This window comes from Hibiscus syriacus, unplaced genomic scaffold, assembly GCF_006381635.1.
Source record: "Hibiscus syriacus cultivar Baekdansim isolate YM2019G1 unplaced genomic scaffold, ASM638163v2 tig00015395_pilon, whole genome shotgun sequence".
In the NCBI taxonomy this organism is placed as follows: domain Eukaryota; kingdom Viridiplantae; phylum Streptophyta; class Magnoliopsida; order Malvales; family Malvaceae; genus Hibiscus; species Hibiscus syriacus.
Window position 1 is genome coordinate 23216 of NW_024062360.1, and position 16785 is coordinate 40000.

The 16785-nt window shown below is 35.4% G+C and overlaps 3 protein-coding genes across 3 annotated transcripts; 1 reads left to right on the top strand and 2 right to left on the bottom strand.

The window, feature by feature from the left end:
• Nucleotides 1-4054: 4054 nt before the first annotated feature.
• Nucleotides 4055-6986, top strand: LOC120207785 (probable Histone-lysine N-methyltransferase ATXR5). The gene is made up of 6 exons (XM_039207200.1): nucleotides 4055-4480; nucleotides 4567-4656; nucleotides 5650-5879; nucleotides 5957-6057; nucleotides 6139-6351; nucleotides 6731-6986. Exons 1-6 carry the CDS (start codon nucleotides 4165-4167, stop codon nucleotides 6888-6890), a joined length of 1110 nt encoding a protein of 369 aa, XP_039063131.1. The 5' UTR covers nucleotides 4055-4164; the 3' UTR covers nucleotides 6891-6986.
• Nucleotides 6987-7394: 408 nt separating this feature from the next.
• On the bottom strand, nucleotides 7395-9901 carry LOC120207789. The gene is made up of 3 exons (XM_039207205.1): nucleotides 9868-9901; nucleotides 8702-9138; nucleotides 7395-7892 (listed from the first exon to the last, which is right to left on the bottom strand). Exons 2-3 carry the CDS (start codon nucleotides 9026-9028, stop codon nucleotides 7395-7397), a joined length of 825 nt encoding a protein of 274 aa, XP_039063136.1. The 5' UTR covers nucleotides 9029-9138; nucleotides 9868-9901.
• A 36-nt stretch (nucleotides 9902-9937) lies between these two features.
• Nucleotides 9938-11192, bottom strand: LOC120207784. Its single transcript, XM_039207199.1, has 3 exons — nucleotides 10943-11192; nucleotides 10089-10240; nucleotides 9938-10002 (listed from the first exon to the last, which is right to left on the bottom strand). Exons 1-3 carry the CDS (start codon nucleotides 11148-11150, stop codon nucleotides 9997-9999), a joined length of 366 nt encoding a protein of 121 aa, XP_039063130.1. The 5' UTR covers nucleotides 11151-11192; the 3' UTR covers nucleotides 9938-9996.
• Nucleotides 11193-16785: the final 5593 nt, after the last annotated feature.

The window sequence follows — 16785 nt, forward strand, 5'->3', positions numbered from 1 at the left end:
ATTCTGATAATATATGATTGCATGTTTCATTATTGCATTATTGCAATATATGTCTCACTAAGTCTGTGATTTAGCGTGTGGGTGTTTCACACATAGGTTCAAAGAATCAATAAGATCCAAGCTAGGACAAGTCGGCAAGATAATATATATCAACTGAAGATCGGATCAGAATTGATTTAAGCTATATGTACTTTTGTTATATGTTATTTTGTTGGCATGTAAATGAAAGCTTAAATCAAATATGCTTTGATCAGTTTTGTAAACCTTTTAATTGTATTTATGTAAATTATTCAGTTTTATTTTAATGTAAGTTTGAATTTTCATCTATCTTGTAAAAGAAATGGATTTGAAAAGTCAATATGACACCTCAGATTCGTATCTGAGTCAGATACGGGTTGGGGGTGTTACATAGCCCATCATCATAGCATCAAACATAGATAGCAACAATGTGGCATACAATTTGAATGTGGCATACAATTGCATATCAGAGTCTGAATTTTGATTATGAGCATTAAACATCATAGCAACATCATCATCGCTGGAGAATTTGAATGTTATATAAGTTAACAAAAATAGTGCAGTTGGAAATCTATACTGAAGTGAGGACATTCTTCTAGTACTTCCAATATGAACCCCTTCCTTGAAATTTTAGTGATTAGCTCCTCAAGAGTGATGTTTCTCTTGAAGGATATTCTGACTGAATGATTTGATGTGAAGACAACTTCATTTTCATCTTCTCGTATTTCTTTATCATAGAAAACAATAGTTGAAATACGTCTCATTTTGAGTGTTTGAGAGTTTGAAAGATTGAGTCATATATCTGCAAAAAATAATATATGAATTACACCTAATTAAATAAAATTGTATACAAATTAAAATATAATGCTAAAAAATAAAAAAAACACAATAATTTAAATAACATAATTTAATATTGTTACCATATCGAAAAAATGTATCGAGATATGATCATGCCTTCCATTTTATAACCACAAAATATAATACAAAATAATTAATACAATAAAATTTGGTCAAATAATTAAATATAAAATAAATATAATATAATAAAAAATAATTTTTCCTTCTAAAAACTATAACAAAATCTACTTAGCTTGATAGAAGGAATAACGTGAAAGTAAATTTGGTGTGGTTTGATGTTTGCATTCAGGATATTTATAGGGGATGGGGATGGGTGACCGAGAGAGTTAATTCAGGTAATAATGGAGTGCATAATAATTCGTGAATAATAGAAGGTGCGCATCATGATTCGCGCCATCCCTTCATGTGTCAGAGCGAAGGCGCATTTAATGATCAGCGCCTTCGCTACGTGACGCCAGCTCGAACAAAACCTTGCGAAGGCGCGCTTTTTTCCCGTGACGTCAACTCAAACAAAACCCTGCAAAAACGTGCCTCATGAACTGAGCTTTGTTAGAAAGACTACTAGATCGATAATATTTGAAGAAAGAGTATCTAACACGTAATATTTCGTTGTTAGAGTGTTATTTGAGTAAAATTGCCAAATTATAATCAGTGAGATAACAATGATCGATCAATAATTTTAGTGTAAAAAAATTATCAGAAGAATTAATTCCAAGGAAATATTATATTATCCTAAATTTATTCATTATAGTAAACTATTTATTAATGAATAAAATGGAATTTGAACGACTAGTATAGTTCAAGTGATTGCGAGGATGAGGAGAGAAAAAATCAATTTTACTGGAAAAAATTATTTTAAGTCAAATTGATTTTAGATTAACTCAACTTAAAATTTTATAAATTTGATTTGGCTCAAAAAAAATAATTTAAATTCGAGTCGAATTATAAGATATAACTTGAATAATTCAAAAATTTTAATAATTAGTGAAGATTTTTAAATTCGAGTCAAATCTCTTAACTTTATATAATATGTCTATATAAGACTGAGCAACAAAATTGAAAGAAAAAAAACCATCCAAACGGAATTATATGACTCAATTTGGTTCAAAATTTTAATTTTACTGTTCCGTTTCAGTTTCGTGTTTTTAATATTTTCAGTGTACTCATCGTACTGGTATTTTAACTTGCATTTAGTTTATTTTTGACGTGGTTATATATAATTTCATGCTATTTTGGTTGGTCTATATTTGAATAAATTATATTTCTATAGTTGTTTTATATGTTCTATTTAGTTTTTATTTTGAAATAATTGTTTACATAGTTTTTGTGCAAGTGAAAATAGTGTCAATGCGAGGATCAATAACCTTTCAAATTTTGAAAAATTTCATTTCATTACAAAAAAATTATATGCACACAATAAAAACATTTTAAGGTTTAATATCAAAAAGTAATCAAACTATATATTTTTCTATTGTTTCGGTATTTGAAATGTTTTTTTATCAGTATAAATGTCTAACGTTACAAACATTATTATTTTGAGTATCTTGATCATAACAACAGTTAAAAATACCGTTATCTGACAAGTGTTGTATTTATATTTTTTAAAAATATTTAAAAAAACTTAAAAATTACAAAAAGACTCAAATTTCTTTCAAATTATAAAATCAAAATTTTAAAATCTCTAATTTTAATTATCATTTTCAAATATCTTTGGTTGTTGCCTCTATCGTCGTCTATCTACTGACTGACCATCATCTTTATCTTCATTCTAATTCTTAAATATATAAATTCCTAACCCTAATTTAATAGGTGGGAGATTTAATAAGAATTTATATTATGAGAGATTAGTACGAAAGGAAAGAGAATTTGAGATTATTAGGGAGATATTTGTGCATATTAGAAGAAAATTTGAGATTATTAGGAGAGGCATTTATGCATGGAGGGAGGGGACTATGAGTAGGGATGGGCATAGACCCGAACCCGATAGCTTTTGATCCGATATTATCTGATCAGGTCGAATTTTTAAAGGTGATGTTTGGATCGGGTTGGATTCGGGTTTATGGTGAAAATTTCTGACCTGACCGACCCAAAAAAATAATTTTACCTTATATATTTTAGAAGAATTACAATAATACCCCTCTATATATTATTTTTTAAGTTAAATCATCATTTTTATTGAATAAAAATAATTTTTTTTTATTATTTATGGTTGGATAGGATGAGTTCGGATTTTATCTCAAAAAATGGGTCGGGTTCGGGTCGAATGAATGATATATATTTTCGGGTCGGGTCAGTCGACTGAAGGATATAAAATTTTCAAGCCAGATCGAGTTGGCCCAAACCTAACCCATGCCCATCCCTAACTATAACGAGGAGTAAAGACGACGAGAATGAGAAATTAAAGTTGAAATATAGTTTTTTAAATATTTTTTTACTTTTTAAAATAAAACTTTTTAAAAAAATCATAACATATCACCTAATATTTTTTTAAAACTTTATTACGTTCAAAATATTTAAAATGATAATATTCATAATGTTAGTCACATACATTAATAAAAAAAGTGTTTATGCATCTAAATAGAAAAAGTTGTATAGTTTAAGCACTTTTATGTAATTAAGTCATATTTTAAATAATTAGTTTTTTGAGGTTAAATACAAAATTAATCCCTACTGTATGATGTTAGTTTGTTGGATCCCTTAACTATTAAAAGTTATAAAATAATTGTTTGATTATTCATATATTTCAAACATTATCTTTTTTGTTAAAAGATCAATGACAATATGAGTTGGCATTAACCTATTGACTTAGATATGATAAAATTATATTTTATGTCTACAAGCACCACCATTACTTTAAATATTGGTTCGCTGACATAATACAAACGAATACTCGATCTATAAAACACAACTGAAATAATTCTAGATTAAATTTTAATGAAAAATAATAAATTTAAAACATATAAATAATTATATGACTATTTTATAATTTTTAATAATAAAAAATAAATAAAATAACATGAGAGACCATATATATTTGACTCTGTCCAGAAAAGGAAAGGAAAAAATTTAAGAAGAAAAAAAAAGGAAAACAGGCTATTCGAGAGGGTGCGCATATTGAACTTAATGCGCACACTGGCGCACAATAGAACAGATGGAAACAAACTTCTCTTTGTCTTCACCGTTTCTGATTTCCCCGCGAGACCAGAAACACACAATTTTCATTTCCATTCCCCAAAACTCCATTCCTTCCACCGATCACTTCCTATAGTTCCTCCTCTGCATCCCAGTATGGCTCCAGCCACCATCATCAGCCCCCGCCGCCGAACCGAGGCACCTCGACGGCTTCCATCGCCTTCTTCGCCTCCGAGGAAGCTGAGACCCATATCCGAGATATTGAAGCGTGCGAAATACGCGGTGGTGGAGCGAGCTGAATACAGTGACATCTTCTGTGAACAATGCGGCTCCGGCGAACGTCCCGAAGAGCTCCTCCTTTGTGATAAATGCGATAAGGGCTTCCACATGAAATGCCTTAGACCCATTGTGGTTCGTATTCCTATTGGATCCTGGCTTTGCCCCAAATGCTCTGGTCAGAAGCCAATAAGAAGTAGGGATTTTTTTTTAAAATTTAGTTGTTTTGTTGCATTTTTCAATTCCCCCCCCAGTTTTTATTATAAATTTTGTTTTTAAAAGGATTTTCGCAGAAGAAGATAATTGATTTCTTCAAGATTCAGAAGACTGGTGATGGGAAAAAGAAATGTAGTCGAATCAAGGTAAAAAAATGTGCAATCTTGTATTATATTCGTCTTTTTTTTTTCGCGTTTCCTGTTGATTTGAGAATGACTACTATAATTGAAATTCGTTCATAAAATTCTCACATCGTCTCAGGGTTCATGCAAAATTTGAGTTTGAAAATTAGTATAATCTTTCAGTTTAAGGGAAGGGAGAAATTTGCTGAAAATTAAGATAGATTAATGGTAAAAAAATCTAGGACTTTTCAGGCATCTTGTTTTAATGGAAAAGTAATAACATTTTTAACTTGTTCATATTTCTATAATGTAATCGAAGTTCCCCGTGAGAGGTGAAAAATAATTGTAATTGTTAATTAAAAGCAGTTTGGTGCTAGTGCTCATACACCTTATACTAAAAAGCCCCAAAAACCTGAATGACTATGATCTCATGTTTCCACAAGTTGATGAATTAGATCTTTTATCCCACCTTTGCAATGTACTGTTTTCATGTTTAAATTATCATTTGATATATTGAATGCTTCGTGTGAGAAGCACTCATACATCCTTCATGCCTGCATATCTGTCTAAGTTAGAATATGTGATAACATTCTGCATATATGAATATGTCTTATCGAAAGATGGTGTAAAATATCACCTAGTTTCGATAAGATGCTTATTGAATGCCAGACATGGCTATTGGCTAGTTGCAAAGCATCACTACTTTTTCCATATTTCATTAATTTTACAGATTGCAAATGTATAAAGCATATAAAAGCAATTTTGAGAGGGTATATGACTATATTTTGGTTGAAATACTTATAAGGCCCCCGACCCTGTCAATTTTAAGATTAGGCCATTTCTTAACCACCCCTCCCCCCAGGGTGTTTTTACTCCAGTTCCGATCCTGCGCATGGGCCTTTTTATACACATCCTACTTGCATCCGGCACAGTGTGTGTGAGACCATGTTGCTAAATGATGGCCATCATCTATCCCTAGTTGACGAATATAAACTGATTTCCTTGTTTCTTCTTGCTGGACTTCTAGATACCCGAAAGCGTCGCAGGCGTTCTGTATCACTGGTGTTGCTAAAGAAACGAAGGAGACTCTTGCCATTTATACCATCTGAAGATCCTAATCAACGTTTGAGACAAATGGGCACCCTTGCTTCTGCTTTAACAGCAATGCAGATGAAATTTAGTGATGAACTAACCTACTCTTCTAGCATGGCCCCTAGATCAGCTAATCAGGCCAAGTTTGAAGATGGTGGCATGCAGGTTTGAATTTCATTAATTGTTTCATTTAGAAGTTCTAATTCTATTACGTTTTAGCTATGTTTATGCTGTTCTTTCAGGTTCTTTCGAAGGAAGATATGGAGACCCTGGAACTATGTAGAGCAATGAGTAGGAGAGGCGAATGTCCTCCCTTTATAGTAGTTTTTGATTCATGTGAAGGGTACCTTTAGCTTGAGATTGCGCTGCTGCAGTTATATTGCTTAACTGCATATTTAATATATTTTATTGTTCTGTGGTGCAGTTATACTGTAGAAACAGATGCCCAGATAAAGGATATGACCTTCATTGCAGAATACACAGGAGATGTGGATTACATTAGAAACCGAGAAAATGATGATTGCGATAGCATGATGACCCTTCTTTTAGCAACAAACCCATGTGAAAGTCTAGTAATCTGCCCTGATAAACGTGGAAACATTGCTCGCTTTATCAACGGCATTAACAATCATACCCCGTAAGCCTGTATAACCTATGTCATTGGTGTCAAATAGTGTCTCAGTTAAAATCATATTACTCAACTTCTGTTCTACTTAAGCTCTCATTGTGTAGCTTTTACAGCCTATTTTGTCTACTCATCTTCATGAGTTACAGAATAGCATTGTCCCTGATCAACCATGCTTATGACATTTATTTTTCGCGTAAGATTTGCTTTGGGCTTAACGCTTGAGCATTTCTCTATTCTTGTTTGTAGAGGACTGGATATACAAAAGAGGCCTCTGGTTTTCTGTTGGGATTTCATCCCTTGGGGTCTCTTGGTCGGGTTTCATATCCCCTTATGGTCTCTTGTGGGTGTTATACTCTAGGTTGATTAAAACATGTACAATTATGTGCAGGGAAGGTAAGAAGAAGCAGAACTGCAAATGTGTGAGGTACGGTGTGAATGGTGAATGTCGGGTCCTTTTGGTTGCTACTCGAGATATTGCTAAGGGAGAGAGGCTTTATTATGATTATAATGGATATGAGCATGAATACCCTACTCATCATTTTGTCTGAAGTTGGTAACAATCCTATAACCGAGCCGGAATGCAATTTTTTATCCTTATACATCTCACCTGCTTTTCTTTTCCTTTTCCTTTTCACAGCTTATTCATTGTTGGTGCAGCAGAGTCGAGAGAAATCTCATTGCATTGGCCATTTTTCTTAATGTAATTTATGATGTAAAAACTGGTCCATTTTTTCAGCCATTTGCTAAAGACAGCGTGGCTTAATTTTTTCAGCCATGGACTGCTATAGATCATCTTTCATACTCTATATATCCTTTCTCTTCTTTTGGCTACAAAGAATAATAGTTTCCAGTTATAGTCACCATTATAGTGGACAACCCATGTATCTTCCCATTATAAAGAAAAACACAAGCAATCAAAACATAATCAAATTACAAAATAGGGTATGCTAATACGATTTGCTGTCAACATCCATTGAGCGTAAGCTATTCAGGTTTGGGGGCATTGGGCTCATGGAAGACACGACGACAATAAGTCGAAAACAGCATCTCAATCAAGAGAGGGAACTGTAACAACGTAAGATAGCAATGGGAATGGTTGAAAGAACGATGAACGGGATCGAGACCCAAGCCAGTCTTGCTTGGAGGGTGATGAAAATGGCGGAGCCAAAGGAAATCATCATGGTCACAATGGAGAAGAAGAGGGTAAAGAGGCCAAGTATGGATTTAGCAGGAAAGGATTGAAGGAAGTCGTTCTTGGCGTAGTGTGACGTTAAAACTCCCAAGAAAACCAGCACGGAAGTGGATGAAGCAAAAAGGGAGATGGAGTTGGCGATGATGAACACCAGAAACGCATTTGATTTTAGGAAGATTGTGAACATGACAGCTGCGATGAGAGTGGCTACCACCATGCAAGACGCGGCGTTATTCTTCATCCATCTCTCCCCTTCTTTCATCAGCTCCTCGTGCTCGTAAGAAAATAATGACGCTGGTGTCCTATTGTTTTCGTTCAATTCTTCCTCGAATTTCGGGGGTAGAATCTTCCTCAACTCCTGATCAACGTTAACCAATAACATGCCATGTAAAATCACATATTGAGTAATGTAAATAGTGGGATAATTTATAGGAATGGTGGAAGCGTTTAGTTATTATTTGACAATTTTATTTTTATAATACTATTGATAATCTCTTCCTAATAAGAACATACAAACTGATTATTTCAGTTTTACTTCCTCATTTCAGGTGTATGTAGGGACGGAGTCAGGATTCCAATTCAAGGGGAAAAAGTATAATTAATCATAAAAAAAATAAAGGGAGCAAAGTATAATTAACCATAGAAAATGAGGGGACAAAATCAAAATAAACTAAAATTTGGAGTCCTAATTTAATATTTTCTCATATGTTGTTTTAATAATAAAAAATGAGGGGTAGTGGTCCCCGAGACAAAGGATAGTTCTGTCCCTGGGTGTACGAAGTTTAGAATGCTTTGTTAACATTAGGGGCGTTGAGTAGTGTAAATGATGGGATAATTTATGAGAGTCGTTGAGGTGAATAGTTGTTATTTGAAAAATTTTATTCCTACACTACTCTTATAAAAGTATAATCTCTCTCCTAACAAGAAGACACAAATTGATGATATTGGTTTCACTTGTGCGAAGCTTGGAAAACGTATTAATAATATTGGGGGCAGCGTCTACTCTTAGGATTACACTAATCTGGACCAAATTAATTTTTAGCACGACACAATAAATCTTATTTTCTTTGACTACTCTGATTAATGCTAACGCAACAGTAGCATTTTCTAACCAACAATACCAAGAATAGAGTCAGAGAGGTTTAATTAGGAAAAGAACATACGCACCTCAAACCATTGAAGCTCCCTTTGCATTTGCAGAGCAGCACCAGAGATATGATCAAGTCGGGAAGGAGGAGACAACTTGGCAGCAAGATGCAATAAATTATTACGAAAAATATCATGTTGAAGCAACGCCACACGCTGCTTTGAACCCAATCTAAGCACATGAGCGAAGATGCTCTCTTGGCGTAGGACAATTGCATTTGCAAAAAGGGTTCGACCCTTTTCATCTTTCCTCCATATGATTTCTGGGTAGAGTTTCATTATTTCTTCGATGAATTCAATCATGCCATGCTTGATTGCATCATAGATTGCCTTATCCAATCCAAACATTTCCAGTTGCTTCTTGTTTAGCCTTGGGATCTCTTTGAATATGCATCTTATGTGCTCCACGGCTTGATCGTGTGATAATTTTGCATCATGAATTTTCTTAATATCAGGCACTGCATTATAATTGCACATGCTTACCGGTTAAAATGGAGAAAACGCGAGCAAAACTCGACTTCATTCGAAAAATCAATATTTTCGAATTGTTTAAAAAAATTCGACTCGAATTTTTTTTAAAATTTGAATCGAGTTATAAAATAGAACTCGAATTCTAATTCAAATAACTCGAAAGAATATATATATATATATATATATAACCATTTAAATTAGAATCAAATAATGCCATAACATTATAAATATTTATAATTAAATTTAGGGTTTGATACCACCAAACTTTAGGTATTGTATCGCTTATAGCACTGAATTTTGATTTTCGTTTCAATTATACCACCGGACTGTTAAATCGTTCAGGGCATGATGATGTGACTAAAAGTTGCAGACATTAACCCACGATTATCTAAGTGACTGACGATGTCGTTTTGATCATTTTATTAATGGTTTAACGGCTCAGTGGTATAATTGAAACAAAAATCAAAGTTCAGTGTTATAATTGACAAAATTGAAAGTTCAATGGTATAATTCCCACAGTTCAGTGGTATTTGGTGTAGTTTACCCTTAAGTATAAATAGAAACTCGAATAACTCCTAATTTTTTTTTAAAAAAACAATTGAGTTATAAAATAGGACTCGTCAACTCGTATAACTTAAAAAATTGAGTCGACCCGACTAGATCGAACGTTAATTTTTAGGGGGGAAATGCAGAAATAAAGGAGATGATGTGCATACCAAGCCATTTTATAAGGTTCCGAATAAATATGATGAGAACACAATGGGTTTTGGCTCGACTTGCATTGGCATTGCTCTCTAAATCTCCCTCTGATTCACCACTGCCTTCAATTTCACTTTCTGATATGTTTATACCTGCAGATCGCAGAAACCTTTCTCAACAGTCATAGCTTTTGGATTGTATAGTTCAATGTTCGAAAAGACAATGTTATTAAACTCACATGTGTCGTAGTCCAACGTTTCCAGAAAACGAAGCTCTTGCCACTCATGAAAACCGAGGGTTGATGAGCCAACAACTTAATGGCGTAATTTCTGTTTATATCTTCTGTAACTCCAAGCAGTGGATATTTTTTCACCAAATGTATGACTACATCTACGTACACTCCATAATTAATTAATGTTGTATATATATGGACTAAGTCGTATTTACACCATAAAACTTTTTTAGTTATACACAGTTGGGTAAAGTACATAAATGATCCTCGGTTATAGGGTGTTGTTTTATTAAATTCACCGACTATTAAAAATTATTGAATTATCTCTTAACTATAGGCCATTGCTTTGTTGAATCCATCGACTATTAAAAGTTACAAAATAATCATATGACTATTCATATATTTTTAAACATGTATTTTTCCGTTAAAAATTGATGACCTTTTTGTATTCTACATCAACCTGCTGATTGAGATATGATAAAATATGATCCCGGAATCTTAAATGACTATACAACTCAAACGGTTTTAAGATCAGATTTTATTATATCTCAATCAGCAGGTTAACGTCCAGTTTAGACGACCATAAAATTTTTAACATGAAATGATGAGTTTGGAATATATAAATAATTGGATGGTCGTTTTGTAAATTTTAACATTCAAGGACTAAAGAGAACAACACATTTTGTAACTTTGAACAATAAAAAAATAACATCCTATTACCAAGGGATCATTTGTACACTTTACCCAATACAGATCCTAATGAGTGTTAAATACAAGATTAACAGAAATAAATGAAAAACATTAGTCGAAGGGAAAAAAACATATCATAATTGAACTCAAAATATGTTTATAGAACTCACCAAAAATGCCATCAACGATGAGGGAATTGAGAAGCGTGGCGCCACTTCGATCATCACTTTCTGGTTTGAATACTTCTATTGGAGTTTTGTGGTGAAGATGGCGAACCATTTCTTTAGCACTGAACAAGGACGCCACGACCACGGGGATGGCCCCGTGCCTGTTCTTGAGCGTCAGAAGATTGTCGTTTTTCTTCATCACCTTCACCATATGGAAGCATTCGTTGATGATAGCGATGGAGAAGGTTGTCTCCCCTATTTTATTTTTGATTTCGAGATCATCTTTTTCCATCTTCTCCACCAGTAACTCCACAATCTCTTTTTTTTTCGGCAAGAAACTCCACGTAAAGGGCGGTGTCGTCTTTCAATGTAATCTTTTCTCTAACGACATCGGGTGTCAGAGTTATGATCACATGCATATGAGTGCATGGATGAGATTTTATGTTATTGTATAGTTACAAGTTGTTAGTTTGTTATGAGTTAGTTACATTTCTCATGTATAAATAGATACTCTCTAGCTCAAGAGAGATCATGCATTTGTTAATGAAATTGCAGAGAGTTCTATCTTTCATTTGTTCATTTCTCTGTTTTCTTGAGATAACTCAAATGCTATCTTTTTGGTGCTCATTCCAGTGAAAAGATCTCTTCTCTCCGGCAAAATCTTCATTCTCAACGCAAGTCTAGATTGACTATAAGAGAATACATTGTTAAGGTCAAGTCTATTTGTGACTTGTTGAATGCCGTCGGGAGTGTGGTTACTGAACAAGAACATGTTAGTGTGGTGTTGGCTGGATTATCAATGGAGTTTGAATCCATCATTGCAATTACGTCACATGAAGCATTGTCTCTTGATGTGCTTATTAAGATGTTGTTAGACTGTGAAGCTCGACAGAAGGTATTCTTGAGCGAGGGTATTTCTGCTAACCTTGTTGTTCGTTCTAGAGAAGGTAGTGCTACTGAAATCAATACTCGTGGATCTCAGGATTCTTCTGCTGAGTCGTCACAGGGTCATGCATCTCGTGGTCAGACGAATAACTATCGAGGTAGAGGCCGAGGGCGTCATCAAGGTTCGAATCGGCCTCAATGCCAACTGTGCGATAGCTTTGGGCATATAGTTCAAAAATCCTATCATAGGTTTGATAGGGAGTACACTGAGGTGTCTGAATCAAATTCGTTAATTGAAAATGCTTCACAATCATCTACTGAGAATTTTACCAAACATGTACAATCTGGTAGACAACCATATGTTCATACCTCTATATCTTCACCTTCAACCTTTGTTCTCACTCCATTTTATTTTCCTTCACCATATGCTCCTGCGTACTATCCTTTTCTTGGTACTTCTCCTGGTTTTTTTCCAGATGCTTTTCGCTTCTCTCATGGTGCATCGCATTCCTCTTTGACTCCTGGTTCAGCAGCCTATATTGCTACTGCCCTAACTCCCTCAGGCTCTAACTCCTCTGTGTCTGCAGATTCTTTATGGTATCCTGACACCGGAGCTACTCATCATGTGACGAACGATTTGTCTGCTTTTCAATCAGGTACCATCTATACTGGAGATAGTTCCTTGCTAATGGGTAATGGTGAGGGAATTTCAATAACGCATGTAGGGCAAGGTTTTTTGAGTTCTAGTAAGAAACCTTTGATTTTACAGAACATGTTGCATGTGCCTAACATAAAGAACAAGTTGCTATCTGTTTCCCAGTTCACTCGTGATATTGGTGTTTTCATGGAGTTTCATCCCTCTGAATGTCTTGTGAAGGATGCTCGGACTTAAGTAATTCTACTTCAAGGGAGGCTCACGGATGATGGGTTGTATCAGCTGCTGCCTTGTGAGGATCAAAGGTCTCCTTGCTTGGTGAATAATGTCTCGAAGTCACCTGTGTCTTTGAAGTTGTGGCATCAGCGTCTTGGCCATCCATCTCTTGATATTGTTCAGCGTGTTTTGAAGTCGTGTAATATTGTTTTCAATAAAACTGAAGCAATGAATGTGTGTTCTGCTTGTATGCAAGGGAAATCTCATAAGTTGGCCTTTTGTAAATCATTGACTGAGTATAATGCACCTTTTTAACTTGTTGTTTCTGATATTTGTGGTCCAGCTCTTGTATATCCACTGACGGATTTCTTTATTATGTCTCCCTTGTTGATGTTTGTAGTTGTTATACCTGGATGTATCTCTTGAAACGTAAATCTAAGGTGGCTCAGTGCTTTCTTGATTTTGCAAAAATTTTTGAAGTACAATTTGGATATAAAATTAAAGCTCTTCAGACTGATGGTGGTGGGGAATATCAACCACTTCGGAAATGGTTCTGTGCAAATGGAGTGCAGCATCGTCTCTCGTGCCCTGGTACCTCGGAACATAATGGTAAGACTGAGAGAAAGCATAGGCACATTATTGAAACGGGACTGACCATGCTGGCCTAGGCTTATTTACCTCAGAAATTTTGGAGTTATGCCTTTGTCTATATTGTTTATCTCATTAATCTATTACCCACACATGTTTTGCATGGGAAGTCTCCATTTGAAGCTCTGCATCATGTCTTTCCAGATTATTCTTTTCTCAGGGTGTTTGGATGTGCTTGCTATCATTGCTTGCGTTTGTTTAATCATCATAAGCTAGATTTCAGGTCAAAGAAGTGCGTGTTTATAGGATATAACACTGCTTATAAGGGATATAAATGTCTCGATGATTCTGGCAGAATAATAATTTCGAGGCAGGTTATGTTTGATGAAAGTACTTTTCCTTATGAAGTGTGTAATGGTTCAAGTGTTGCTACATATAATGGTGTATCCACGGGTTTTATTCCTCTTGTCTCTCATGTACAAACAATGCATGTTCCATCTCATGCTCTAACAAATGCCCCATCAATGCGTGTTCCAACAGATGGTCCACCAACGCATGCTCCATCAAATGCCACGCCTAATCCACTAAACAGTCCATGTGTTTCTCCATTATCGCATGATGCTCCTCTAAATTCAACAAATGCTTCGTTGGAATCAACACATGTGCATATTCCACGTGATTCTCTAGTTGAATGTGCTTCTGGTGTTTTAAATACATGTGATGCGCATATTCAACAAATATCATATACTCCAATCAGTTCAACACATGGTGCTTTAAATATAAACAACTCACGTGGTCCCACGCCATCTCCACCAAATTCAACAATGTGTGCAAATGCCCAAACAATGCATGCAACGGCTCCACTAAGTGAGAATAATCCATGTGATACCCCTTCAACGCTTTCAGATCATGAAATTTTAATTGCAAATAGCCCACGTATTGCGCCATTGTCTTCAACGCATGCTCTATTCTCCACAACTCGTGCGCATGTGGAATTTCAATCAACTAATATGGTTGATCAAAGAAATAAAAGAGTTAGGACCACACCTTTTGCCGTGATGCCTACCGTCGAGGACCAAATATTGGATAATACGTATGTGCGTGCTACTTGTGATAATGCGCATGGAGCCACACCTAATTATAATATTGTTGGGACATGTACCCATAATCCAGGAAATAATATTATTGGAGATATACCTTTTGGAGCAATGGCAGACAGTGACGGTGTACATGGGGCTACTTCAACGGGTGACAATACGCATGGGGTTGTTTCAATTCAAAATGTACATCATATGGTTACCAGGGCCAAAGATGGCATTCGAAAACCTCGTGTTCTGCATGTTGAATACTTTGATGAAGAATCTCGGTCCATTAAATAAGCTATGAAGATTTCTCATTGGAAAAAAGATGCACAGGAAGAGTTTGATGCTTTGATTGCAAATAACACGTGGTCTTTAGTTCCTCTTCCTAAAGACCGTGTACCCGTCAATTGCAAATGGATCTTTAAGGTGAAACGTAATGTTGATGGCTCGGTGTCTCGATACAAGGCCCGTCTTGTTGTAAAGGGGTTTATTCAACAACTAGGGATTGATTACCATGAGGTGTTTAGTCCAGTTGTGAAACCTGTAACGATCCGAGTGATTCTTACTCTTGCTTTGACAAGAGGTTGGTTGCTGTTTCAAGTGGATATTAATAATGCCTTTTTAAATGGGGTATTGATGGAAGAGGTTTACATGACTCAACCTCCTGGGTTTGTGTAAGCTGGTGATGATTTAGTTTACAAGCTGCATAAAGCAATTTATGGCTTGAAGCAAGCTCCTCGGGCCTGGTTTGAGAGCTTTCGAGAGTACCTGGTCTCTGAAAGGTTCGATTTGTCTAAATCTGATTCTTCTTTGTTTGTTAGAAAATCAGAGAATAGTGTTGTCTACATGCTTGTATATGTAGATGATATTATCTTAACAGGGAGTGATGCCAGTGAGGTTCAGTGTGTTATTGAAAAACTGAACACTCGTTTTGCGATGCAGGATTCCCTTAGTTTCTTTCTTGGTATAGAGGTGTGTCATGATTTTGATGGTGTTGTCTTGACTCAACAAAAATACATTCATGAGTTACTGCATAAGCACAATTTTGGTGAGGCAAAGAGCCTCCCTACTCTGATGGCTTCTAATTGTAAGTTGTCAGCTGATGCTGGGGAACTTGTTGAAGATACGGCTCAATACAGAAGTATTGTTGGGGCTCTTCAGTATATTGTGATTACTAGGCCAGACATTGCGTTTGTTGTGAATAAGGTTTGTCAGTTCATACAATCACCGCGCAATAGTCATTTTCAGGCTGTTAAGAGGATTCTACAATATCTTCAATGAACAGCTGATTTTGGTTTACGATTTACTGCGACTTCACGAATGTCACTGACTGGTTTTGCAGATGCAGACTGGGGATTTGACCCTGATGATAGGCGTTCCACATCTGGCTATTGTGTTTTCTTTAGTGGAAATCTTGTTTCCTGGAGTTCACGCAAGCAGCAAGTTGTTGCTCGATCCACGACTAAAGCTGAATACAAGAGTGTGGCTTCTGCAGCTGCGGATATTATTTGGATTGAATCATTACTACAGGAGTTGTTTGTTGTTCCACATGGCAAGGCTACCTTGTGGTGTGACAATTCTAGCACGGTTCCGGTTTGTGCCAATCCCGTTCTGCATTCAAAGTTCAAGCATGTTGAGCTTGGCTTATTTTTTGTACGAGAAATGGTTGATGTTGGTCGACTGCAAGTCAATGAGGTTCCTGCTTATGAGCAGGTTGCAGATGTCTTCACAAAACCTCTCTCATCACCTTCTTTCCTTAGGCATAGACACAAACTCTTGGTCACTCAGCTGTCTAGAGGTTTACAAGGTTGAGGATATAGGGGGAATATTGAAGTAAAGACGGAAGCAAAGGCTGAAGATTGAGAGTGTAGGATGAATGTCAGAGTTATGATCACATGCATATGAGTGCATGGATGAGATTTTCTGTTATTGTATAGTTACAAGCTGTTAGTTTGTTATGAGTTAGTTACATTTCTCATGTATAAATAGATACTCTCTAGCTCAAGAGAGATCATGCCTTTGTTAATGAAATTGCAGAGAATTCTATCTCTCATTTGTTCATTTCTCTGTTTTCTTGAGATAGCTCAAATGCTATCTTGTCAGTTACGATCAATGAACTTTTTTTCGCCCTCCAAATCACCATTTGCAATCTGCATGTATAGCTCAGCATATTGGAAGACACTTGATTCCCCTCCTGTATTGCAATATATTACCGTGTGTGCATTGTGCAACAACAATTCTTCTATCATATACAGAGAGGCATAATATTTAAAAATCCCTCTAACTTAATTAAATAGTCATTGACTCAATTTTTTTTTTAATATTTTAGCTCCAAATATTTTATTTTAAGATAAAAAAATTGTAGTATTTGATCAAGTAGTCATTTTAACTCTTATTGTCCTTAAATATTTTGATCCTCA